This window comes from Paroedura picta, chromosome 11 (genome assembly GCF_049243985.1).
Source record: "Paroedura picta isolate Pp20150507F chromosome 11, Ppicta_v3.0, whole genome shotgun sequence".
NCBI classification, from domain to species: domain Eukaryota; kingdom Metazoa; phylum Chordata; class Lepidosauria; order Squamata; family Gekkonidae; genus Paroedura; species Paroedura picta.
Genome location: NC_135379.1, coordinates 38,082,581 through 38,109,246, shown reverse-complemented (window position 1 = coordinate 38,109,246; position 26,666 = coordinate 38,082,581). Strand labels below are relative to the sequence as shown.

The 26,666-nt window shown below is 44.0% G+C and overlaps 1 protein-coding gene across 2 annotated transcripts; it reads right to left on the bottom strand.

Moving 5' to 3' along the window:
- Window positions 1–216: 216 nt before the first annotated feature.
- On the bottom strand, window positions 217–26,587 carry GPD1L (glycerol-3-phosphate dehydrogenase 1 like). 2 transcript variants are annotated; one of them, XM_077302846.1, is made up of 8 exons: window positions 26,401–26,587; window positions 17,397–17,574; window positions 16,089–16,229; window positions 14,034–14,172; window positions 12,445–12,557; window positions 7,193–7,426; window positions 4,742–4,848; window positions 217–3,457 (listed from the first exon to the last, which is right to left on the bottom strand). In XM_077302846.1, the coding sequence occupies exons 1-8, from the start codon at window positions 26,451–26,453 to the stop codon at window positions 3,361–3,363; spliced, it is 1,062 nt and encodes a 353-aa protein (XP_077158961.1). In that variant the 5' UTR covers window positions 26,454–26,587; the 3' UTR covers window positions 217–3,360. The 2 variants fall into 2 exon arrangements, with proteins under 2 accessions (XP_077158961.1, XP_077158962.1); XM_077302847.1 differs by lacking the exon at window positions 26,401–26,587 and adding an exon at window positions 24,155–24,255.
- Window positions 26,588–26,666: the final 79 nt, after the last annotated feature.

Here is a 26,666-nt window from a genome sequence, read left to right as displayed (position 1 = left end):
TATTTTGATACATTTTGGAGGAGGCACAGTATTTCCAGCTGGGTTATTCCAACTAAGAAGTGCTAAGAGAAAATGAGCCATCTTCGAACTTTTGTTCTCAGAGATGGCTGCAAAATAATGTATCATAGAAAGCAGCCAATGAAAAGCGTAGTTTCCGCTGTAGGAATCTTTCAAGTGAGCAGCAGGCTAAAATTATCTCCAGGGACAGACACAGGATAATCACAGAATCTTAGCTTTTATTGAAAAAATAAAATGAGCAGGGTCCGATGAAATATACCATTAAATCTTACATCGGGTTTCATTGCCGAATGGCTTCATAGGAAAAAAAAAACCCCAAGTCTTCATTTTATTAAGTGGAGTAAGTAGCTCAACAGTACGGTTAATTCATCACATTCACCTTATATAGCCCTTTACATATTATACAAAACACAGATGGTTAATACATACTGTAGGTTACGGATAAAAGACAAAGCCACCATTAAACTAGATCAGGGGTAGTCAAACTGTGGCCCTCCAGATGTCCATGGACTACAATTACCATGATCCCCTGCACATGCTGGCAGAGGCTCATGGGAATTGTAGTCCATGGACATCCGGAGGGCCACAATTTGACTACCCCTGAACTAGATGGTCCAATATCAAAAGATAGACAAATGCTTCACATAGATTTATATCGCAAAGAGGAGTGTGTACTTCCCATTCTCAAGCTGCCTGATGTATAGTCTCAGATGTCCCCTTCAATCCTTTAATTTTTCCACTGCCACACCACAGCTGAGGCAGACTAATCCTGTACATATTAATTAGTTAATATAATGGAGAAATTCAGAGAATAAGGCAAATTGTTGCGTGTTCACATTCTTCAATCGTGCAGAGCATGGTAATTTATTTGGAGTTTTTCAAATGCTATTGCAATGATGAAGCAAACTGCCCATCTACACAAACTTCCACTTCTAAGGTCTCCTTCATGTTATTTTTCCCTATACATGAATGGTTGGGGAGGGGGAAGCAAGACACGTAAACAGCCAATGCATGCAACATGACTACCACACACAAGATCTCCATGTTTCCATCTCCTTTTAGTGTATCGTGTATGGGAAGCATCCTACATTCCCCAGTTTGCCCGAGCTGAGAAATGAATTCGGGACGCTCATTCCTGGATCAGGAAAGCTGTAGACCATAACAAACCTATTCAGGACACTTTGCATTGACTTTAAGCAGGATCAGCTGCCAATAAAACTCACTTTTGGGCTGCATGAGTCGGGAGGAGTTTCATTCTGAAATGTCAGCAACAGAGTATAAAAACCAAGCTAAATTCCTCCAGAGTGGGTACAAAAGACAACCAGAGTTCCTTTCCTAGCATGGAATTAACTTCTGGTACTTGGTACAGCAGCATTACTTCCCGGAATGTAAATTAATGCATTTGACTCTCTACAAATAAAGCTTTCCAGAAGGGTGTAGGTGTCTTTCACCTCACATAAAAAGGTGATGCAGCGAGGTTCCATTTTCACCAATCCATGACTAGGTCACCTCAGTCTTTCACTCATTTAAGACATCAAGGAGCCAAGGCCGTTTCGATTATGATCAGCTTCTGGAAAGTTCTCATATTTGAAAGCAATGGGGGAATGGAACAAGGGATTTCAAAAAACTTAGAGCACTCAAGTTAATGCAGCATAATAAACAGGCACTGAAATAAAGGAATGATACAATTATGCGCTCAAGGGAATTCCCGGCCCATTTTTGGGAGTGCAGCTCCTATAGCTGGTGGATTAGCATGGTGATGTGAATATTCGGAATGCTGGATCTCCCAGAAACACAACAAAGGAACAGAGTCTCTACGACTGGCAGAAAGACCTACAACATTTAGGGATCTACTTTGCAGAAAGGGCTTGGGAGGAGGAGCTGAAGGCGTAACCTCAATTAGAAAGGACCAACAGAATGCCAGGGTTCAGCAAAGGAAGCAAAAAGGAGATGGAGATGACCTTTTGGGGGTAAAAAAAACCACAGCAAAAATAGATTTGTGGCAACAACCAAAACAAAAATCACACGCCATCACCTCTTGGTAGTGCTTTGGAAAGGTGGGTTAAGCTAGGGAGCAGCAAGCTACCCTCTTGCCATTTACTGGTGCAATATCAGAGCATCTGAGCATCATCTGAGCATCATCAAACTAAATCTGATAAGAGTCAATATGTACATACAGACTTGAGTCCAAAATCATACTGGGTTGTGTCTGTGCTGCCATGCACCAAGGCTGTGCTAATATTTACTCTTACATCGTACAGGGGAAGGAAGGAAGGAAGGAAGGAAGGAAGGAAGGAAGGAAGGAAGGAAGGAAATTTCTATCTGCAGAATATCCAGATAAAGAAATTAACATCCACTTAAACACATATTTGAATTTTCTATTTCTAAGAATCTTTAAAATCTGTTAAGCTCAAGTGCCCCCCTCACCAAGTAAGTGCCATCAAACTGATTCCCTGCCAAAATGCTTGTGTGATCCTGTCAAGTGATCTGCAAACCTAATTAGGAGTCAAATGTGTCCTGTAGAACTTAAGTGCATTTCAGCAAATGACCCCCCCAAAGCAAAAGGCATTTTCAGGCTATATTTAATTCTAGGCCCCTCACGTCAAGGAAGCTTCAGAATGCGACAGACAAAAACCAGTCAAGCTTTTTCCACTGTGAAAGACACATGAACTTAGGAAGCAACAGGACGAAATGTGAAAAAGCCATGACTGATAGTGCAGCCCTGAGCAGAGTGAATCCCTTTTAAGGCCTCTGAAGTCAATGGGGGGGGGGGTACAATTCTGCTGAGGATTGGACTGCAGGTTGCAGAATAAATAGAGGGCACCCAACTTGGATTGGGGCTTTGTGCGTGTGAGTTGAGGGGGGACGGAGAGTAGAACTCTGCCCCCTAAGTGGTTATCTGCCCCGCTAGAGAAACAAAAGGGAAATCTGACACAAACAAGTGTCTTTTTTTCTGATGCTGCTAACGGCAGTTCAAAAATAACACGAAAGGATAAAGATTTAACCTTCTCCTCCCTTATGGACACTGTGACGGAGAAGAAAATGGGCTGCTTTCAAAATGTATGTTGGGAGATCTGACCTCCCCATGTCCTACTGAGCTTAGAACAGGAGTGCAAGTGCTACATTATATGTCTGAAAACCTCTTGAACTTCAGCCAGTTCTTTTTAAAAATAACAAATTGAGGAGCTGTGCTATTTTATGACAAGCACAGAAATCTAGAGACATTCAAGTGCTGCCCTGATTACTTAATGGAGTAGCTTCTTGTGAGGCTTAATTACATCTTTTCAGACTTGCTCATGAAGAGGAAAGGCAGGAGTTGTGACAATGGAAAGAAAGCACGCTTTATATATGCTCTGGATGACTCTGAAGACAGGAGATGATCTCTTGGACAGGCCTCCCTTCATAGCAGATTTGATAGACAGCAGCAAAAAGTGGAAACCTAAAAGAAGAAAACACAGAAAGGCAACGTCTAAGGACCACGCCATGTGGAACAAGGACCTCCTATCCGTCTGTGTGTTTATCCCTCTCCAATGTTCTTTTGACCAGATATGGAACAACCCAAGGGAGCCTCTGTTTGCTCCTCTGGGCAGTCTTCCTCAACATTCTCACCACTGAGAAACCCCTGAAACATTCTTCAGGCTTCAAGAAATCCCAGAAATAGTGTGATTGTGGGGAATACGGTTGGGAAGCATATCTGCGTACACACCTACCTGGGGCCTCTCCCCATCCCCTTTGGGCCCCTCATTGGCCATTTGGGGGGTCACCATGACCATATTTGGTCATATCACTTGACGAAAGTTTAACACATTTTAAAAAAATTATAAAAAATTTATTAACTCCCACCTGTTCAGGAAACCATTCCATGGCCTTCAAGAAATCCCAGGGTTTCATGAAACCCCAGTAGAGAAAGCCTGCTCTAGGGAAACTTATGGACAATAATAGATTCAGATGAGTACCCATGTTGATCTGAAACAGCAGAACAAAGTTTGAATCCAGTGGCATCTTTGAGACCAACAAACTTTTATTCAAGGTATGAGCTTTCAGGTGCATGCACACATTTTCAGATAGCTTATACTGAAAAAAAAACTTCATGGGTCTTAAAGACGCCACTGGACTCACACTTTGTTCTTATGGATGGTAAGTACACCATCAGTGATCATAATCAACGCCTCATCAATATGGTACAGGTGGGGCTGCTGTCTGTGCTGCCCCTGCGACACACAGGGCAAGAGAGGTGGCAGCACAGACGGAGGAGGGAGGGATCTTCTTCCTGTCTTTGTTGCAGCTATTCAGGTCCAGGATTGACACCAGAGGAAGATGCATGCTCGCCCCCACCCCCAACGTACACCCCAATAAGGGGTCACTGGACTTGAGAAGCAATAACAAGAGGCTCCCACTTTGCAACTATCCATGCCAAGGAGGCAGGGGGCCATGGGGACACAAGTGCTGCCCCCTCCTCCAACACATCCCTCTAAGTAGACATCTGGCCATAAGCCAGCCCTGGTTGAACATGAACCCACAACTTATTTCCAGTCCCCCAAACCAGGCCATGATTTGGATAATTCTCTGAGCCCAAGCCTCTGTCTTGTTGATCTCAGTCCCTTGATACATGGTTTCAGCTCAGGGTACAGTTCATGGCGGACAGTAACCCCTCCTCTGTCCCCCAGTAGCTACAAAAAGATAGAAGCAGCAAATTCAGCACAACTCATATTTTCTTACTTACTTCTCCACCAGTCTTTTCTGTTGAAGGATGCGATACACCTCTGCAGACGTCTGTGGTCCTTGGAGCTTTTGCCCGTTCAGCATTTCTTGCTCCAGCTCTTCAATTGACTAAATAATTTTAAATAAATAAATAAACAAACAAACAAATGTAGATGCTCGGTTTAAAAACAATATGGTGGCTTTTCTACCCATTTAGAAGAACTTCAGATAGAACGTCCTAAAAATATATTCAGAAAAAACAGTTGGGCAGACGATAGCACAGCATCAGCCCAGGTCCCTGACATGGCACATTATTTCCTTAGCTAGCAGGGAAGTCTAGAGCAGATGGCCGTCTCCCCACCTTTGTTGCCACCTCAGGTTTAGGAAATTCTTGGAGATTTTAAGGCGACCCCCTGGCCCCTCCCCACCCGCGCCGCTGCACTTACCTCAGTCGGGCCTTCTGGCCCCAGCGTAAAGCGCGTGCGCTATGCCAGGGCAACCCAGCATGTCCCGCTCCCGTGCGTTCACGGGAAATGGCCGGGCATTGTGCCCCGCCGCAATGGCATGACGCCAGCGCACGGAATCTGGCGCCATGCATAAAGGGCCTATGAAAGGCCCACATCAAAGTCAAAGTCTTCAGACTCCGGCTGGCTTCAGAAGACCTCAAAACAGTCTATAAAGATTCAGAAATCTTTTTTTTGTGTGTGAAATACAAACTCTTTAGTGCTTCATTCCCACCAATGAGCATTCTGGACCATGGAGGTCAGGCAGGAATTTGACTGTTGTTTCCCCCCCCCCTTTTTTTTTCTTTTTCAAAGACTCTTAATTGACTTGTGATCTACATGTGAAGCCCATAAAGGCCTGCCTTACTGAAATCAGCCTAAATACCCTGCAGCTCACACTTAGTCTGCAATCCAGTGACCATCCAGAGAGGCCCCCAGGAAGCTTCGCAAGCAGGACATGGCCAAGACAGCTCCACCACTTGTTACCACTGAACACTGCCCACGCAGATGCCGTCTGTGGCTTTCATGTGCGAGGGCCATGCACAGACCCTCTCCTTGTCAGATAGATTCAGGTGAGTCCCCATGTTGGTCTGAAGCAGCAGAACAAAGTTTGAATCCGACGGCACCTTTAAGAACAACCAAGTCTTGATAAAACTCGGGTGGTCTTAAAGGTGCCAATGGACACAAAAGTTTTGTTCCTCTCTTCCTCAGGCATCTTTCCCACCCCTGGACACAGGCATTCAGAGTCCTCCCCATCCTTCCCATAGTCCTCCCCAACTCTGTTTTCCTATTCTAAGGGAGATTCCACAATGCAGCCTTCTAGACTCCACGTTCACCTTTCCAAGGTCATCTCCTGTGCTCCTAGCCAAGACGTTCTTGTGCTCAAAGAGGGATGCTGAAGTGGGTAAGCTACTGAGTCTCCAGTGGTTATTTGGACTGGCAGCAAAGGCTACTGCAGGAAGGCACAAGTGATATGAGCTGCAGACACTCAGAGCTATTGCAGTCTACTTAGAGCTGCCCCCTTCTAAGGCTTCAATAGACTTAGAAAGGTATAATTGTGTGGATGTGCCAAACAGTGTGGACTTGCTTCGAATTCACAGCCTTAGACCAACTTATGGGACTTACGCTGAAATTGTATCAAGATAATAAAAATGCCCAGCAAAATTAGGCACTTCCCCTCCTCTTCTACAGCAGATTGCATTAATCCAGGCTTTCTCAGCTAGAGTTTCATGAAACTATGGGGTTTCTTTACAGCCCAGAAAGGGTTTCCTGAATGGTTCGGAGTTAATTAATTTTTAATAAATATTTTAAGTTTGTTAAACATTTATTGGGTGATATGACCATATCGGCCCCCTCCGCCCAAAATGGCCAATGGTAGGCCTGGAGGGGGTGGGGAGGGCAGGGGTCCCAGGTGGGCGTGTCCACAGCTATTCTTCCCAACCTTATTCTGTACAATTGCACCACTTCTGGGGTTTCCTGGCACCTGAAAAATATTTCAAGGTTTTCTCAATGTTTAAAAAAGTTGAGAAAGGCAGCATTATTCTATATTTCCACCAGTCACAAGATCATCCCACACAAATAAGACTCACTCTAGAGTGTAGATTGTAGATTAATGTCAAAAACTTTAACGGGGCCCCCTGATGATTGTAGTTGTACTATTAGTATAGAATCACAGAATCATAGAGTTGGAAGGGGCCATACAGGCCATCTAGTCCAACCCCCTGCTCAACGCAGGATCAGCCCTAAGCACCCTAAAGCAGTATCCATTTACTTGAGAAAGTGTGTAATTCCGAAAGATAAAAACGAGAGTGCTTCATACACCTATTGATTTGCAGACTTCTTGTAACAGCTCGGCAGCCCCGCCTTCCCCTGCCGGGTCCCCACTCCCCCAAGCTGGGAACTACTGCTCTACACTTCCTCTCAGGCCACCGGGCCCCACCAAGCAGAAATGCAAGCCTCAGATACTGCACCTTTCCCGTTTTCACGAATGCTTCGGCCACTCTCCGGTTGCGTCCGCCGTAACACGTGGTGATAAGATCTGCAACCCCACAGCTCTCCAGGAACGTGGCGGTCGACACCTGCCCCTGGCAGAAGATTTTTGCAAAGGCGATCATTTCCATCAGCCCAAGTCTAATGACAGCAGCTTTGGTATTGTCGCCACAGCGAAGGCCATCGCAGAAGCCAGCTCCCACTGCCACGATGTTCTAGTGGACAAAGGAAGGGGGAGAAACGATGCTGAGACTCCGGAGCCTCAGTTAAACCTGCCAAGCTTACTTGTGCCTATTTCCGTCTGTGAGTCACAGAGGGGCAACTGTCTCCCCCGACCTTGCACAAGCCCCGCAAAAATGGAAGTGGGATCCCATGGTCATGCTTGTCCGAGTTCATGGCCCCCTCCCAGGAAACAGATATATTCAGAAACCGGCAGTGCTTCTCTGTGCTTTCTAGGGATCTAGGGATCTGTGCTTTCTAGGGAGTAAATGCCCAGGGGGGCATTCACTCTTGCAAGATGCTCTGCTTTACCATCTGCATTGCTTGAGGGGCACTATAAAAAGATTCCAAAAGCAGAGAGAATCTGTATATGTGGAGGTAGGGAACTGGAATCCATTGGACACGTTCTTTTTATATGTTCACTATATGTGGGCATTTGCGATAAAGATCACACACTCCCCCTCTGCTCCTGACTCCTGGTGACTCTTAGGGAGGAAATCTGTCATGCCTTAAGTAAACAAATCCTGATATTTATTATTAGTATTATTAGTATTATTATTATATTTATTAACCAGAAGAAGAAGAAGAAGAGTTGGTTCCCATATGCTGCTTTTCTCTACCTGAAGGAGTCTCAAAGTGGCTTACATTTGCCTTCCCTTTCCTCTCCCCACAACAGACACCCTGTGGGGTGGGTGAGGCTGAGAGAGCCTGGAAGAGTTGGTTCTTATATGCCACTTTTCTCTACCTGAAAGAGTCTCAAAGTGGCTTACAGTCGCCTTTGGAGTAATTGGATTAACTTTGCATATGACTGTATGCCAATTTGCAAGATCTTTAGTTAAGAGGGAGCTCGGTATTAGAGTAAAAATCCTTCACCTGAACTTGTGGAGAGCCACTACATTACACAAAATTCATCTTAACAAGCCCGTGGTTTGACTCTGTATAAAGCAGTGTCATATGGCTCAAATGGTGACTACTATAAGATATCTATCAATGTACAAACTTGTTTCTCCTCTCAAGCTACATACAATATCTAGAGTGGCAATAAATTACAAGGTTGAGTTCCGATTCAGTGAGCTGCAGAGAACTTTGCCAGAGCAGATAACAGTTCAGAATAGATTGCCAACGTGCATCTTGCCAAGCTGAGCCGACCGCCTACATAAATAATGAGGTTTCTCTTGGGTTCCCTCTCTCCTAGGACATGGAACCACAAAAATGAAGCTCCTCCCCTTCAGAGAAAGAGCTGGAGAAATATAGAATGCTACTAAACTATTGGCAGGAATATCAAGGATCAGCAACAATTCTGGGATACACAACCCTGCCAACAGGTCACAGTGAACAACAGATCTATGCAGGGGGAGCTCAAAACGGAGTTGCAGAGGAGATGTGTTAGAAAGGCATCCTTAAGGACGAATGGCATTCTTGAAAGTAGTAGTGCTCCTGGCTCCTCCCAAGCAACTCTGAAATCAGCTAATGAACAATTCTTGGCAACATGGAAAAGGCAGAATAAATACTGGACTGGATCGAGGAGAAAATTTCCACGAATGGAAGGGAGGCCATTTTGGTAGATTCTGCCCACCTCCTTCTGTTCCTGTGGGGCCCCTATTGTCAGGAGCACATTTTTGACTGCAGCAGGAGAGGGGAGATGAAGAAATTCAGCCTTCGTGACCGCAGTCCCTTCTTTCCGTGGAGATGCCTGCATGTGAAGAGCTGTGAGGCACCATGACTCCCATATGTCTCTCCATGGATAGTCGTGGTTGGAGAGGGAGGGCAAGACCAGAGAGGGCATACTGGAGACCTCCCTCTCAGGCCTAAAGAAAAATGTATGCTGAGCACCCAAACATCCATCATCCATAACCTTTCATCAACACTCCACTGCTGGATGTGACTGTACACATGTTGTGGAATGTTCGCAGCATCAGAAGTATGTATGCTTTGGCCATGACGTAGCAACGTGTTGGCCAAGCAGTTCCCTGCAAAAATTACATTGTCGTAGCATAGGGGAGAAGCCCTTCTGAAGCTCAGAGGGTTGGAAGAAGAGGAGGGGAAACTGTATCCTCAGAACCGGAGTCTCACTCCCCCTAGGAATTAGGCACAACTTTCACTTTGTCCTTTCCAATTGTAGGACTTAGACCCGAGTGCAACAGGAGGCCAGTATATCGTCTAGCCATTCGATGAGCACAGGAGGCAGAATCCTTCTTTAAACTTACAGGGCCATTTCCCAGGAGGTCGGTGACAACCACACAAGCTGAGGCCAGAATTAGCTTGGACCCTTCATAGTGAAAACTCCAATTGGGGTCATCTCACCAGCTGCCAGCTAGAGGGAAAAGGCAATGAGTGAGCCAATCAGTGCCTCCTGTTGGCTCCGCAGGATCTGATACGCTTTCCTTGCTCTTGGATTTCAGTCCCCTTCTGGATCTCACTATGAACAGTGAAAGAGGAGTTCACACAAGGCTACTAGCAATTGCTTCAGGTATCTGAAGCCCGGTGCTTCCGACAGGAAGGTATTCCTGTTGGAAAGCATTTCATCTGCTTTTCACTAGACTTGCCCCTAGTGAGGGGAAGCTTTCAGGCAGCCAGTACAGAGAGGAAATTCTTGCTGACCGGCCTCTGTTCCTAGCCCTGTCCCTATAGCCCCCTTGAACAGATGATGACTGTTTTGTGCATCTGCTATTTAAAGCAAAGATTTCACTTTCAGGGCCATCCGCCTCCCACAGTGCTTGCATATCTCCACGGACCCATCTGGCAGATACAACAAAAAGACATCATCTGCAGTGGGTTTGCAGAAATGTGAGCCTCTCAACACCAGATGTTCATTCTATAATAGCCACTGAAGCTGGGATACAGGAAAACTGCATTATGTATGTAGTCCTAAAAGTGTCACTTCTGCAGCTAAAATTATTTTTACTGGTAGAAAAATGCCAATAATTCTCTCCTTAGAATTCCCTCTGTGATACATGGGTTGGCTTCGAGTCCTGCTGGAAGAAACTGAGGTGCACCTAGTCCAGCAGTGCATTTCCCATGGTGGTCAATCCTGCAAGCAGGGTCCTGTTGACACCCAGAAAATGGTACTCAGTGGCATACCCCCCCCCCGGAAGATAGTTATTTAATTGTGCTGGCTAATAGCCAATAATAGACAGATCTTCCCAGAAACTGTGCAGTAATCTCTCTTCAAAGCTGCCTAAACCAATGGCCATTCCTGTCAGTGCAGTCCTAAGCAGTGTTGCCTTCTTCTAAGCCCATTAAAATCAACGGGCTTAAAAGGACACCATTCTGCTTAGGACTGCATAGCACATCTCAGCATTCTCTGGTTGATAGCTCTGTAATTCTCCTTGAGCCTCAAGGAAAAAGGTAAATGATAAATCTCACTAGTCATTTCTGCACTGCACAAAAGGAGGCTTACTTTTGGAGGTCCTGCATGGACTGTCTTGAATGACTCTGAAATCCTAGGACTGTATAAGAATGGGGCAGAACCCTGCTCAATCCATTTTCTCCACACCATTCATAACTATCATCTTCTACCACATCCCCTCTTAGTTGTCATTTGTTTGTCTACCAGTAATCCTTATTGGAATCTATTTAGATGGGACATAAGTGGGGGAAGGAAATATAAATGCAATATTTTTCTTTTTTAAAAGATAAAGATTGACTTTGCAGTGGATAATTATATTATCTTATACTGTTGGATACTCAGCTCAGGGGCTGGCATTTCTTGGTAGCCATCCTTGCTCTTCTTTTAGCATCAGTGCTGGGCTTTTGACTCATGCAGCACAAAGCTAAAAACATGTTTCTATAAATTATAAATCAGACATTTGGTCCTTGCTGGATTTTTTAAATGAGAGGATCTTCCACTATATGCTCCTTCCCAGAATGCAAGTGCTGCAAATGAACACCTGCCAGCATCCAGCACCAAGGGCTAGCATTGACCAAGTCTTAAGACATGGACCAGGAAAAGCGTCTTTCTTCCCTTCTATTTCAATCCATCTGACTGATGAAGAACTCTGCAGAAACTGAAATCTTGCGCAATATTCTATGGGTTGGTATTAAAGCTATGGCATGATTTGGTGTCTTTTTCTGGATTCTCCAAGAGCCAACATGGCTATCTACACGTCACCCCCTACAAATTAGGACTTGCCTTGACTCCTTATTGTTAAACAGACAAATCACATGAGGCTATCATCGCTCTGCCCTGCCTTGGATATCTTGATCTCATTAGATCTTGGAAGCTAAGCAGGATCAGCTCTGGTCAGCATTTGGATGAGAGACCACCAAGGAAGTCCAGGCAGACAATGGAAACCTAACTCTTGCCTAGAAAGCCCTACGAGGTTGTCCTAGGGAGGTGGTGACTTGATAGCACTTTCCAGCACCTTCGTGCTCCTCTGGCAACTTCTAAAACGGCCAGCAGGTGGGCAGGAGCAGTGCTTGGCATTGCCTTCCTTTTCAGTCGTACAGAGAAGAGCTACACTCAGTAGTGGCCAAGGGAAAAAGCAGGCACATGAAAGCAGGTAAGGAGACATCTGACAACACTCCTTTACCTTTGCTTGAGCACCAGCACGTTGTTCAAGGTTACAGCATTTACAATATCACTAAAGTCCTATACATCTAATGCAGCATCCTGTTTCATACAGCATCCCAGGAGTTGGCCTGGTTGGGACCGAGGCCTTCCCCTTGTGTCGCCTCCTTGCCTCAGAATTGAGCCTGGCACTGAATTCTCACAACATACTGATATCTAATTTTTAAAAAAGAGCTGTTTATTTTTTGTTTGTTTTTTGGGGGGTACTCTGCTTTTACTACCTGAAGGAGACTCAAAGCAGTTTACAATCACCTACCCTTCCCTTCCCTAACCTGTGAGGTAGGTGAGGCTAAGAGAGCTCTGAGAGAACTGTGATTGCCCCAAGGTCACCCAGCTGGCTGCATGAGGAGGAGGGGGGAATCAAACCTGGTTCTCCTACACCATGATGGCTCTGGGGGGAGAGAGTTCAGGTATCCTTTTTCCCCTGCCCCCAACTCATCTTACCTTAAGTGCACCACAAATCTCAACTGTATCTGCATCATCCACCACAGTAATTCGGAAGTTTGGAGTCTGAAGGAGTTCTTTGAAGAGGAGGCCATTCTCCAAAATTTTACAGCCTTTTTGGAGGGGAGGAAACAAATGTTATTTGAGGAGACATTCTTAAACAAAGCAGAAATTATCAAGAGAAGCTCTTTCCTTCTATCCCAATGTATAATTTGAATCTTATTTATTCTTTAATTCATTTATCCCCCACCTTTCTCCTCAATGGGGATCCAAAGTGACTTGCATTGTTCTCCTCTCCTCCATTCTATCCTCACAACAACCCAGCAAGGTAGGTTAGTCTAAGAGAGTGTGACTAACCCAAGGTGACCTTGGGTTTCCATGGCACAAAGGGGGGTTCAAACCCAGATGTCCAGATATTAGCTACTACACCACACTGGCTCTCGTTTATTTCAGTATGCAGTGTCATATTCAGATCCTGCCTTTCTTACAATGAATTTATGGTGGGATCATCCCACTGATCCTTACAGGGCAATCTGATGGGACACAAGGTCATCCAACAAGCTCACAACTGAACTGTGATTTCCACTTAATTCTCCTTGAGCTATCCACACTACACCAGAGGCTAACACACTATCAAAAGTCTCACCGCCCTTAGTGAGCGGGATTAGCTGGGGCACATTAAGGATCACTAACGATAGGGCCACACAGACAGTGCTAATCTAGGCCTCCCTCCCTAATGTGGTCGACTCTTGCTCTGTGTGAAGAAAATTATGCGTGCAACCAGTGGGAAATCAATGGAACAAAACTGTGTATTCTAATGGATATGCAAATGTGGTCTTCTGTTTAGAGGATCCCCTTCAATGGGACAAAAAAATTAATTATTTCGAGTGATTATAGTGTACCATGGTACAGTGCCAACTTGACCTTCATGGGTGTTCTAGGGAAGCTGGAAAATTGTCTTTGGGACTAGGATGAACGTCTCTAGAAAACTTCTGCAACTCGCTTTATGCAGGCCTACCCTTATCCTTGATCTGGAGACTACAACTGGTTCAGGCTTAAGGTTTTGGTTCTTACCTTCAAGGCCATACGCAGTCTGGGCCCAGTGTACCTGAGAGACCGTCTCTCTGCCTAAACCCCCAAAAGAGTACTGCGCTCTGCCACTGCCAACTGGCTGGTGATCCCTGGCCCCAAAGAAGCATGTCTAAGTTGTCGTTCTTATTATATTATTGTTAATCAAAGCCACTGTTGAATTATTGTTGATATGTTATTTTATGACTGTGTTATATGCTTAGACTGTTCTATGTATTACCCCTACAATGTTTTATGTAAGCTGCGCTGAGCCATATGGGAGGGCGATATAAAAATCTAAGAAATAAAATAAAAATAGTAATAAAAATAATAATCAATCAATACACAAATGTGCCCAGCTGTTTTTCTACCCCTCTTTCTTACCACAATATTTTCCTGTTTCTATCTTTGAAAGAGAAAGAAGTTCAGCAATCAAAATATGAAAGAATGGAGAACTGCTTCATGATCACTCAACAGCGGGGACATTTTTATTCAAGGTATCAATTAGTCATCAAGATTACCTATTGTGGTTTCGCAGAACTTCTCCGCTGCGACCTCGTTGGCGATGTTGGCCCCCATCAGCACACTGATGTCTATTCCCATTTTCTCACGGATTATGTCAGAAATGAGTCTGAGTCCTTCTGGTCCTTCATCTATTCCCTGCGGTAAACATTTGAAGGAAATGGCAAAAGGTCAGTAGTCACAACGTGAAGGACAACTGGGTGGAATTTACAATGGTCTATGTATTATTTGCATCAGACTCAAATATCCTTTCCATAGGGACTACTATGTCCCAGCTTTACTTGTGAACCAGGTTACTGCCATGAGTTTTGCTCTTGACATATACCCTTTTTATAAGCCTGGCCCAAATTAAATATTTGGATCCAGTTGGATCCAAACAGATTTTCTGCCAGTGAACATGGAAAAAGGAGTTCACGTTGGCCAGTCAAAAATACTATGCTGGGGATTGTGGGAACTTCATGTAAAATCAAGGCGAGGAGAATGTTGTCAGCTACTTTGGATCCCATCTGAGAGATGGCAAGGGATAAATGAAATGATCTGCATGTGTGTGTGGGAATATATATATTTGTATGTACATATGTACAAATGCCATGTGGGACAGGGACTGCAGAACTGGGCAAGACTGAAGGGGAAAAGCTGGCTGGATCTAAACCACTGAATCAAACCAAAGCATTTGACGCCTCCTGACTGTATCTGCCTCCAACAAGATGGTAAGGAAAACATTGCCACATGGCATAAAACAAACAGAGCATCAGTATTCCCGGGCATACCTGATTCCATAGTATGTGCCATCACAAAATGCAAGAAAGAAAGAAAGAAAGAAAGAAAGAAAGAAAGAAAGAAAGAAAGAAAGAAAGAAAGAAAGAAAGAAAGAAAGAAAGAAAGAAAGAAAGAAAGAAAGAAAGAAAGAAAGAAAGAAAGAAAGAAAGAAAGAAAGAAAGAAAGAAAAAAATAAAAAATAAAAAAGGTATAATTCAAATGAAGGGAGTAAGGTGGGTTTTTTTTAGTATTTCTTATTTTGGCTAAGAGGCTGAAACTTGCATTTATACATTACGGCAATTAACATGGGTTTTTAAATCAGCGTGATGTATGAAGCACTTCTGTTCATTCACAGAATAGCTAAGAAGGGTGTTGTACCAATTTTCTCTTTCTGTGGAAACTCACACATCTCAAGGGAGCTCTTCTAGAAGATTATTATTATTATTTGCCAAACTTGTATACCATCCCTCTCCACGTACAGGCTCGGGATGGTTCACATTAGGATAAAGCAATCAATAAAACAGTTAAAACAGCATAAAATACTAAAATAATAGTTATCAGCAACTAACAAAGACCCCCGCCCCTCCCTCAGTCATCCTCCATCTGGCCTGCAGGGTTGGTAATATTTGCCAGCAGAGGAATGAGACGAGGTGTTAAACCACCAAACATAAGCCTGGCGGAAGACTGCCATCTTCCAGGCCCTGTGGAACTGCGATAGCTTCGTCAGGGTCCTGATCTCCAATGACAATTCATCCTACCAGGCTGGGGCCAGGGCCAAAAAGGAAAAAAAATCACTCCTGACATTTGCGAAGGCTTTGAAAGCACAGGGGGGCCCTGTGTAAAGGGGAGCCGAAAAAAATCCCATGCACACGCACAGCACTGATCACAATGCCTGGGATCTCAGCCAAAAGTTCTTGGAAGTTATTTTTACATCTGTTTTCCCTACCCTTGAAAGCTATCCAAGGTTCAGAGCTGTTCAAGGTTCCCAAAGTTGTAGGCCTACCACTGTGACAAACAGCATCAGTGCAAGGACAGAACTGAGACTGGAGCTGCACTGATGATGCTATAAGTTATTGAGAAGATACACACCAAATAAACAAAGAGAACAGTCTTCTGCTGCCACGCACAAGCAAAGGAAAAGAAGCCAAGACAACATGTAACTTCTTTCTTTAATTAAAACCTCCAGATAGGGAAACACAAGATGAATATTTTTCACGACCCCTTTCCCCCCCACTGAACTGTTTCAGAGAATTCCTTTATATGCTCAAAGACAATGGACACCGTTTCTTATATACCTTAATGAGAGTTATGCCGATAGCTTTCTTGGCTACATGCCCTGTCACCTCATCGCAGATTTTATGAATGAACTGGTGAGGAATGACAAAAACCAACATATCAGCATCTTTAACGGCTTCTTTCAAGTTTGGGATGGCAACCTGTACCAAAGAAACAACAGGGGTGGAGGGAGGGAGAAAGTGAGACAAGAGAGGTGAAACAAGGATTTTTCTTTTTTTTCTAAGAAAGAACTATGATAGTTCTCATACATTCATTCTAAATAAAATAAGTGTTTATTCTCCCCATTCAATAGAAATTATAATTACTGTCATTGTCAAAAAAAGCAAAAGATTTCCAAGCAGGTGACAAGCCAAAGCAAGTACCAGGCCAAAAGTTTCAAAGGTATCTTTTTGCTGGCTCCTGCAAGGGCTGGAAAAAAGAACCTGGATGTGCACAGTACTTACTTTATACAACTCAAAACCTGATTGCAATAGCAAAAATTAGCAAAATAGAAAGATAGATCAATATCCCAAATTTTCTTCTATCTAATTTAATCTAGTAAAATAATATCACTAAGTAGGAGAATCTTGTTGCTTTTAATCGGGTTAACTAGGAAAGTCAGAAAATATTTACATTTTATAAAACACATAATTTGTGAAAAAGAATACCTGGTGATTCTGCACAAGATTGCACTGTCACAGTCTAAACTCTTGACTTGAATGGCCTTTGACCGGAGTAACTCTGCCTAGGACAGCACTGCAAGGTATTTTAGTGGCAGTGACAGCAATCCTAAAGTCTGCTAAGAATCCAGTCAGATCTATTGGTCACTCCTGATATAGGAAATGCCCCCTTGACTGAAGGAGTGCATTGAAACCCTCAAGCAATTACAGGCTTGGAAATTTCCACCAGGTGCTAAGGTCCCCCCCACATACACACACACACACTTCAATTTGACTCAATAGATTAAGCCTTCATACTGTCCTACTTAAGCCACCAATTGCCATTTGTGCATACTTGCACATATAATCTCCCACCCTCCTTTTCTACGTTGCAATCTTCTGCTGCCAATCATTCAGACTCCGCATTTTGTGGCTGGTAAAATACAAACCGTTTTTTGCAGTCATCACTGGAACTGCCGTACAGCTGTACAACTTGTCAGAGGCAACTACTGAAGATGGCTTGCAGCAGGTGAGGGCTTCTCCTCTCTTGGAGTGCAAAACGTGGATTAGAGGAAGCAGTTGCTCCACTTCCATGCCCAGAAGGTCCCTCACAGACTAATTCAAGCACATGTAACACATTTGGCCAAACCTGTCTGTTCCAAGACTCACCACATTTTCTGGTAGCTTGTATCCAGGAAGATACTTCACATTCTCATGATCAGTATTTATGATATCGGTGAGTTTTCTTCCATTAATGTGTTCTTCAAACACCCACATTTTTACGGTGGAAGCAAATTTCTTTACTGCTTTTACATTATTGCCTATTATTTTGGCTACAGCAGATCCCCTGTAATAAAGAGGGAAAAGAATTATCACTTAATTCTCAGGTAGGAAATTTCCATATACCAGGCAGAGGTTTAGTTGGCACTGCAACATTTTCAAGTGGAAGCTATCAGTGAAATGCAAAAGATGGCCATGCATACGACCTGCACTGTCAATCATGTGGACTATCAGAATGCAGTTTTAATTCAGGTGGGCCACGTGGACAGAGGTGCATAAATAGCTTCATTTAATTTTTTTTGGCTCAGTTGGAATTTCAGTAATTAAATGTCAACCAATTCAAAAAGCTTACCCTTAGTTATATTTTTTTATTGCGGGAAAGACACTCCTAGCGTTAAATCTGATAAATCAAGCTTCGCTGCATCACTGCTTACCAACTCTGCAATCATTTAATTTATTTTACTGCTGTTTATATGACGAACGTATTATGTTGTCATTTTTACATTGAGTGCCATGGCTTTTAATCCTGCCTTGAAGTGTAATTTGTGGTAGCTATTATACTGTTTTATTGTCTAGTTTGCTGTAATTCACCTTGAGTCTCAGCAAGAAATGTAATAAACGAACAAGCGTTGTCAGAGGATTTGCCATTTCAGGATGTTTGCAAAAAAACAATAAACAGCTTTTATGAAAAAGTGCAGAAACGCTTTGAAAGAATGGAAATAACTCTTTCCCGCCTGCCTGCCTGCACGCACACACAGACGTTTTCTCTTTCATGCTAGCATCAAATTGCTAACAGGCAAATCATGGAAGAAAAGACATCGTATTTTCACTGCTTACTTGAGAAAGAAGGCCAGCGGCAGGATACATGCAAGCTAGTAACACACAAAAATATTCTCCTAAATGGTTTAGTTAACAAATAAGAAGTTCCAATCTGGTAGGATGCTCTTCTGGGTGAGATCAGGGCCTTCCGAAACTTTAAACAGTTCTGGAAAGCCTGTAAGACAGAGCTGATCTGCCAGGCCTATGGTTCAAGCCAGGAATTAAGAAATCCATCCCAACCTTATCTAGCCCCCTCAGAAGATTTTAATCAAAGAGAAAGGGGCTTTTAAAACACCTTTAAAACCTAAATATAACATTGCATTCGATTCATGTGTTATATGACTATTTGTATTGACTCTTTTTAAAGCCCATGGTTACCTGCCCTGAGCCAGAAGGGTGAGTTATAAAAATAAAATGGACTGACTGATTATGGGAAACACACAAAAACACACACACACATACAATATACCTGGAAAAGGAAGTCACTATTCATGGGGAGAATAAGCCCATTAATCATCTGCCTATCAGAACTAAATCTGAATTTGCTTAGTGTTATTGCCAGCTCCTTTGCAATGTCTTGCAAGGTTTATACTTAGGCATGGACCCAGCAGAGCCTTTATGTGGGCAGAAGGACCTGCTCGAGGACTATGATTTTATTGCCTTCTGCTTCCTACTGAAGCCAAAATTCTTCCCCTCAAAATGCTTCTCCTGGGCTTTTTGGACTGCAGCAAGAGCAGAAGGCAAGAAAGATACACTCACTAAGTAGAAATCCTTCCATCCCCAGAAACACTTTGTTAAATCTAAGCCATGGGTTCCCCAAAGTGGTATTTTTAGAAAGTAGGTGGAAGTAGGTTTTGAAGACTTGATTGACTATGTAGTTTTTTCAGAATGTTGCTTTGGCAGCGCAAAGATCTTTACTGTATGACTGAAGGTCAGCTGCAACAACTGTTCTTTGGCTGGCTCCACCTCTCATGGCAGCCATTTTGTGGCAGTCATTGTTCGGCTGTGCCAACCATGTGTCATGGACCAGGCAGTTCCCGCAGAGCCAAGTGACTCTTCTGAGGAAGAGGCAGCCAGCAGACCTGCCCCCAAATCCAAGTCCACAGCCAGCAACAGAGACACTGTAGGAGGAAGCAATCTCTGAGGGGCCAGGTATGAATCCACAGCCAGGTCCCAGTGCAATGGCCCCTCAGCCCCATAGCCCTGAGTTGGCAACAGAGAGCCATCTGCCAGCCAGTTTACCTCTCCTGTCACCAGAGCCTCAGGAACAATGTAGAAGGAAGAATAGGAGGGAAGAATAGGAGGGAGCTGCAAAACAGAAGGTGCAGTGCCAGACTGGCAGCAGAGCACCGGCACCACATTAGCAATACGGATGAGTGTTTGCAGGAGGAGGGCTGATGTTTAGCTTGATGTATAAAAGCAGTGAACAACAGAGTGGTTGTGTAGAAGCAACATGTAGGTTAGTTCCTGACTTTGCAACCTGTATTCCTGATTGTTTCTCTCGTCTCTGACCTCGGCCTTTTCTCTAGAACTCTGTTTTTTGGTTTCCCTTTGGATTTGACGCTGTGAGAGTGTTTTAAACAATATCTGGAATTCAGAAAGATTTTAACTACCTCTGCCTGCCATGTCTCTGTAATGAGGATACCACATAATGTTGGGATTCCAAAGCTGCCCACCGGCTCAAAAAGGTTGTAGACCCAAATCTAAGCTAAGGGCCCTGACGGAACTGCCTAGGTTCCACAGGGCCTGCGAGACGGTTGAGGCCAGGCAGATGACCAGGGTTGTCAGCTGTGGGTCCTCCCCTGGTTATGCAGTGAGATCAACTCTCAGGCTTATATTATCTAGGTTATGTCTAGATGCCCAGGCTGGAATTTTAGAGCTGGGACTGTGAGATTCTTTTTGCAGTTTATGCTGCCATTTATTGTTCTCTTTATTGTTTGGTAATTTTTATTGGGGAATTATGGGATTTATTGTGCTCTTTTACTGTTTTATATTGGAAACTGCCACAGGACGGCAATTGCCACGAGTGGCGGTATATAAATCAAAACTAAACTAAACTAAAAACTAAACATACATGTCTAATTTTGCTTTTCCTCAAAGTTTTATGCCTGTTAACATGTAATAACAGAACTCTTGTAAACTCTTCTTTAATACTTATGAAATACTCTATTTTTCACTACATTGGGTTGATCTCTGATAGAACAATAAAAAATATTACTGTAAAGTTATGAGAAGCTGCCCTTGAATTCTAAGCTGGAATCCAACAACTGTTGGAACTTGTATTTATGTCGGAACCAGTCTTATGTAATAAACTGTGCCATGCCAATGGAAACAAAACAAGTCATTAAAGAGAGAACCCAGCCCAGGATATATATCAACACATAAACAATGGTACTTCTATGGGACCAGCAGAAGAGCATCTCCTATGGATAGCATTCTACAGCTGCAGGTTTACCGCTTTAAAAATGAAGACGATCAATTCCCACTATTCTGACTCCTGGGGGAAAGAAACGCTGCTAGTTATTCCTAAAATTCATTGAAACGATTTCTCATTTGAAACTCAGTGCTAGAAAGGCAACTGCAAGGACTGACAGCAACTATTTCATAATTCAATCGGTGCTCTTCCATCTCCTCTCACATTGTGAAACTGAACCGGGGTTAGGCGTGTGTCAAGAATGCCAGTCCATCTAAACTGCCCAAAAGCTCAGTTTCAGCCCCCCCTCCCTGTTTAACCTTCCGCAAACCCACACTTAGAAGAATGTCAGTTGTGGCATCAGTATTCTAGACATCGCTTAGAGGTTATTTAAACACAGAAAACAGGATGAGGCCGGGCGTTAAATTCCTGCTAGGAAGCTTTTCCTACAATTTGGATTAGAATGCAAAATGCTGAGCCTGAGGGAGTCTCATTACAAAGGTAAATTACACAGCAGGGACTTGTTGTGTCAAATCGTGAGGTCGGTACCTTTGAGGAGAAGGTTAAACTTCTACAAGTAATTGAAAAGTAGCAAAGAAACAGCCAAGAGTGCCAAAGGATTTTCCAACAATGGGGATATGCTCTAAACATGATAAATATTACTCCACCTGAACCTTTTCATTGTTAGCCAAAACACTTTTCTTTTTTCCAATGTGTACTTGTCATTTTTTAAGAACACACACACACAAAATGAAGCCAAATAAGGGCAAAATGCATAATGTCAAATCCATGAGGCCCAGCAGCAAGGTATAAATAGACTTTTGTTTCTTCTAAGTTATCCTTGTCACACATATCCCACTTCCATGACTACAGCCTGGACATCATCATGTGGGCAGTAATAAAATTAGACACAGAAGCCTTAGACACAAGGAAGTGTCTTCTGTATCACCAAACTGAGGATACCATTTCAAAGTTGTGCTCAGTATTATCGGCTGCAAAAACAGTGGTCACAGAAGAACCATTTAAATAACAAACTCATTCATCAAAACCATTTGTTCGGATGAATCTGACAATGGTGCGACTTCTGTGGCAGAGGAAGGTGGCAGGCATGTTTATGCAGCTCTGCCCTTGCCCTGTAATCTACTCTTCTTGGTTATGATCCAAAATTAGTGCTTATCCCCCCCCACACACACACGCACACACACAGCCCCCCCCCACGGGTCTCTACAGCCTGGTCAAACAGGGTACCCCAAGAATATATTCTTGCCAAGCTACTGATCACTACTGTTCACAAGCTCCTTATAGAAGACCGTGTCCTGTTCTACTATCCAGCTCAATTCTAAATCTGGACCAGGAAACAGAGACAAGTCAGGATTTTATATTCCAGTTTCTGTTACTGGTACGGAAGGCATTTTGGGTACCCAGAAACTCATCTCGGTTTTCTCTTATTCCAGGGGAACTATGGGGCTTTGGAAACCCATCAGCACTACCCATCTTACGTGACTGCCTATCACAGAACTTCTCTTCCTGTTCTGAGGCCAACCAGCCAGCATTTTAGATTTACAAAAATGCATTGTAACTCTGTTTTGCACCTTAATCGCTTTTGCAGTCTAGATCCTTACTAGAGGTTTTGACCCCTGTGACAGAATGCTTACAGATAAGTGATAATAGTAGCCATGTTAGCCTCGCTGTAGCAGTTCAATAGTACCTTAAGGACTAACAAAATTTGAGGTAAAGTATGAGCTTTCATGAGTCACTGCCCACAGTCATAAAAGCTCATACACTGTCACAAATTTTGTTAGTCTTTAAGGTACTACTAGGCTCTTGATCTTTTCTGGAATGCATAGATTTAGCTTCATCCAAGTGGCTGAGTCTACCTTGAACATCTCAGAAGTCATTTTTCCCTCACAGGAGTTTCCCATCATGCTTTGCAATTCTTCTCTGTCCTCACCTCTTCTGATTCCCCCATTTTTATGCATGAGCTTTCTCTTTAGATGAGCCATGATTCTAATACGTCCTATAAGTGACAAACCAGAAAAGATGCTCAGAGTTCTATAAATGGCAATCTCAGCCTAGACCCCCCCTAATATTATGCCACTTCAGAGCTCCCGCGGACCCCCTTCAGAGCTTCCACAGACCCCCCAGGGGTTCACAGACAGCTGGTTGGGAATTTCTGATCTTGATTGTAAAAAAGACAAGATGTCACACAGGCATCAAGGTATAACACAGTTACCAAGATCATTTTCATATCCTTGATTCCCCTTCCCATTCCAACAACAGCCCTGATTGGAATCGACCTCTCACACATCTGTTTGCTTTTAAGCAACCAACCGCCGGGAGCTGCATTCATGCACCTCCCAGCATTTCATCTGAGATCGTATGTAAACAAGGGTTCACTGGCCCAGCCCTTGCTCCTAGTTGTGATGACAGAATATCCAAGTAACAAGCAAAAACAAATAGGGCATCTTTATACCCAAATGAATGGTTATATAAAGAGTACGAACCCACATCAAAAACCTGAGTTTTCATACAGACCCTCATTTCATTTTTTTTTATCCAGACCTGCCACTGAGTGACTTCAGATCTTTTGTACAGATAATTTTCCATGTTACCATTTTGACAGATATCTCCATTCTACTTAGAAATTAATCCCACCCCAAATATTTTCTTAATTTCCAGCCCAGAGGAAAAACGTTGCCAATGAAGAGATCACACAAAAATCCATAAACTTTAGTTTGTCCCTAATAAAGCGAGCATGTGAAATCTATGCCATTCTATGCCATTCTATGCCATTGGGCCTAATGGAGGACCCACATACAACCTCTCCCTGCCCAGCTGTGAAAACTGCATCAGGTTCAAGGTTTTAGTTCTTACTTTCAAAGCCCTAAAGAGTCTGGGACCATCGTACCTATGGGATCACCTTTCACACTATGTCTTCCAGAGAGCACTGAAATCTAGCCTGCAGAATCTGCTCAGGATCCCCAGCCCCAAAAGAGACCAGATTGGCCTCAACTAGATCCAGGGTCATTTCAGCCTTGCCCCTGGACTGGTGGAAGGCTCTGTCAGCCCAGATCAGCACCCTGGGTGGACCTAGACAGTTCTGAAAGGCTTTTAAGACAGAGCTATTCTGCCAGGCTGAGGGCCCTAAAACACATAGGATTTCCTGGCCTCCCTGTAAGAACCCACCGACCATCTGAAATGGCCAACTTTATGATTCCCCCCTCCCTTTCCCATGATAGAAGATCGGGCAATCAGCTTTATTCTGTTTTAATGCTTATGATTTAATGTATTTGCTTTAATTTCTATTTTGTATATGATTGTGTATGTTTTTATCCTATTGCAATCCACCCCGAGACTCACAAGATAGGGCGGAAAATAAATATAATAATACTAATAATAAGATTAATATGGTTACCATGTCGACCAACATTTGTTTAATCCTTATTTGATTGCTTTCAAAGCCTCTAGCAATATGCTGTCTCGAGACACCTGTCAGTTAGGCCCCTTACAAACAAAAAGGGAGTCGCCACAATCAGAGCTCAGCTGTTGTTCTGAAGTTTGCAGAGTCAGCAAGATATCCATGTGGACCAAAGGGCTGCATTTCTAGCAACAACAAAAAGAAGAGTTTACAATCACTTCTTCTAGGCAATGCAATTAACCTCTAACCCAAATTGCAAACCAACAGGCCGCCTCATCTCATTTCCCCATTCCCCAGCCCAGACAGACAGTTTGCCTCCAGCCTTGCAACAAGAGGTTGCAAAATAAAATCCTGCTTTTGCATGATTGGACCACGTACATTTGTCAGCTTGCAGCCAGAAGAAAATCTGTGTGTGCACAGGATCATGTAACTATACACTGACAGGTCACACATGCAACAATAACTGGTGGACAACACCTGGCCATTTGAATAACCAGTGTCTATCACCCAATATACCAGAAAAGCCAAAGTAAAAGTATCTTACTCCAGGGCATGAACAGAAATGCTTTGGAAAAGAAAGAAAGAAACAGGAGGAAAAAGAACCGAGCACAAAAGGGTCAGACTTCCTCCTGAAAAGTATGATGACCAAAGCTAGGTGTAGAACTGAACAAGTGAGTGGAACCAAGTCTCACATGCTAGATCTTGGGTGATTTTTTTTTTGCTTCCATATCATCATAATCATTAACAGATATAAAATATAAATAAGAGGCACCCTGAAGAACTGTGTGTGTGTGGGGGGGGGGGGTTGGGCAACCGTCTGGAAATCCCATCCCTCAAAATCAACCCATCCAGGATTGAGCAGCCTCTCATTCAGCCCTCTTTTCATCCTTGAAAATTCTTTAATTTAAGGTAGAAGCCACAAATTGAAATTGACCAATAACTGAAGCCATGGGTTGGATACTTTACTCATACATTACAGCCACTGATGAAGGTCTCATCCTCGAAAATAAGTAGTTTATGCCTCGCTTTGACATTGGTTACTGCAACAAAGAAGGTATTTGTGTCATGCGATTGTTGCCTCGCCAGCCTATTTCCTTCGCTTCTTGGCCTCTTTTCATCCTTCAGCAGAGGACTAATCTAAACATGTTTCCAGCAATGGAAGAAAACACTCTGCCTTGTGTGAATTTGCACTGGCCCAAAGTCTGATTTAAACTGGACCGCTAGCCATGCAAACCTGCCACGGGGGCCTCACTAGGATACTACCGGATATCTGCGCTGAGAGGCATCCAGTGGTACTATCAGACCAGACTTTTTGGGGGGAAGCTCCCAAACTCAGCAAGGAGACCTCTTTCAAAAGGAGGAAGTATGTTACTATATACGTTACTATAAAAAAAGGGTGACCCCATAAAACCACCCCATAAAAAAACGGAAACGGTTTTTGAAAAGAACACAAGTATTTGGGGGGGGGGGTGACTCTACTTATTTGCAACTGGATTTTGTGCCATTTTCTGTTTTTGTATAAGTCATACAATGCACATGCCTGTATCCTACACCCAAGTCAAAGGAAGATGGGCTTTGGTGTACATGCAAGAATCCAGTCATCTGACACACTTCCTGCACAAACGAACTCAGAGTAGTGAGCATCAGCAGAGCTGCCACTTTCAGAGTGGGAAACTCCTGGAGACTTTCGGGTGGAGCCTTGGGAGGACAAGGACCTCAGTGGGCTACAGTGCCCCAGAGCTCAACTGTAATTGCAGCAGATCCTCAGCCCCCTACCTGGAGGCTGGCATCCCTCTGTGACCACCCTGCAAAAAAAGGGGGATCGGGCACGCTCATCACGCCAGACGAGCACTTGTTGGACCATTCTCCATTTTGTACTATTGACACCTTGCGGACTGGGGAACCCATCTGCACCATACTTCCGTCTCCTCTAGCAATGCAGCCAAACCTAGAATCATAATCTTAATTTTTTGACAACCCAAACCGAAACAGGCCGGTGCCCTAAAAGGCCTGGCCCTCCAAGGACAAACCTGTTTGCATGCAAAAATGGAAATGGTCCCTGTTGCAGGGTGGAAGCAAAGGAAGAAGCGGGGACCGCGTTGGGTCGTTTTGTGCGTTCCCGAGTCTCTCTCGGCTGGGGCGGATTCTCTGGCGGTCCCCCGGAACAGAAATGACAGCCAGGGCTGCAGGGGGGGGGGTCGGACCCTCCTGGGGACCCCGCGGCTCCCTCGCCCGCGACTCACCAGTTCCCGGAGCCCACGATGCAGACTTTGAGGGGCGACGACGCCAGAGCCATTGCAACGCCGCCCGCTCGCCCGCCCCGCCTAGCGTGCCCAGAGACAGGTCGCCGCTCGGGCAGCAGCTGCAAACAGCCCTCGGCCAGCCATGCACCACAGCCCCAGCCCCAGGCCAGACGGCACCGCCTCTGCAAACGGCCCGGGACCGCCCCCTCGCTCACCCGGGGCTTGCTGGGAACTGTAGTCCTCTCGCCGACAAAGGACTTTGCAGC

What these genes read in the sequence shown, in the direction of transcription:
- GPD1L (XM_077302846.1), bottom strand. Translation starts at nt 26,453, where the DNA reads ATGGCTCTGGCGTCGTCGCCCCTCAAAGTCTGCATCGTGGGCTCCGGG. An exon ending in TCGGCATAACTCTCATTAAG is followed by an intron (nt 14,173 to 16,088) that starts GTATATAAGAAA and finishes TGTTTACCGCAG; the next exon opens with GGAATAGATGAAGGACCAGA. An exon ending in CATTCGTGAAAACGGGAAAG is followed by an intron (nt 4,849 to 7,192) that starts GTGCAGTATCTG and finishes AAAATTATTTAG; the next exon opens with TCAATTGAAGAGCTGGAGCA.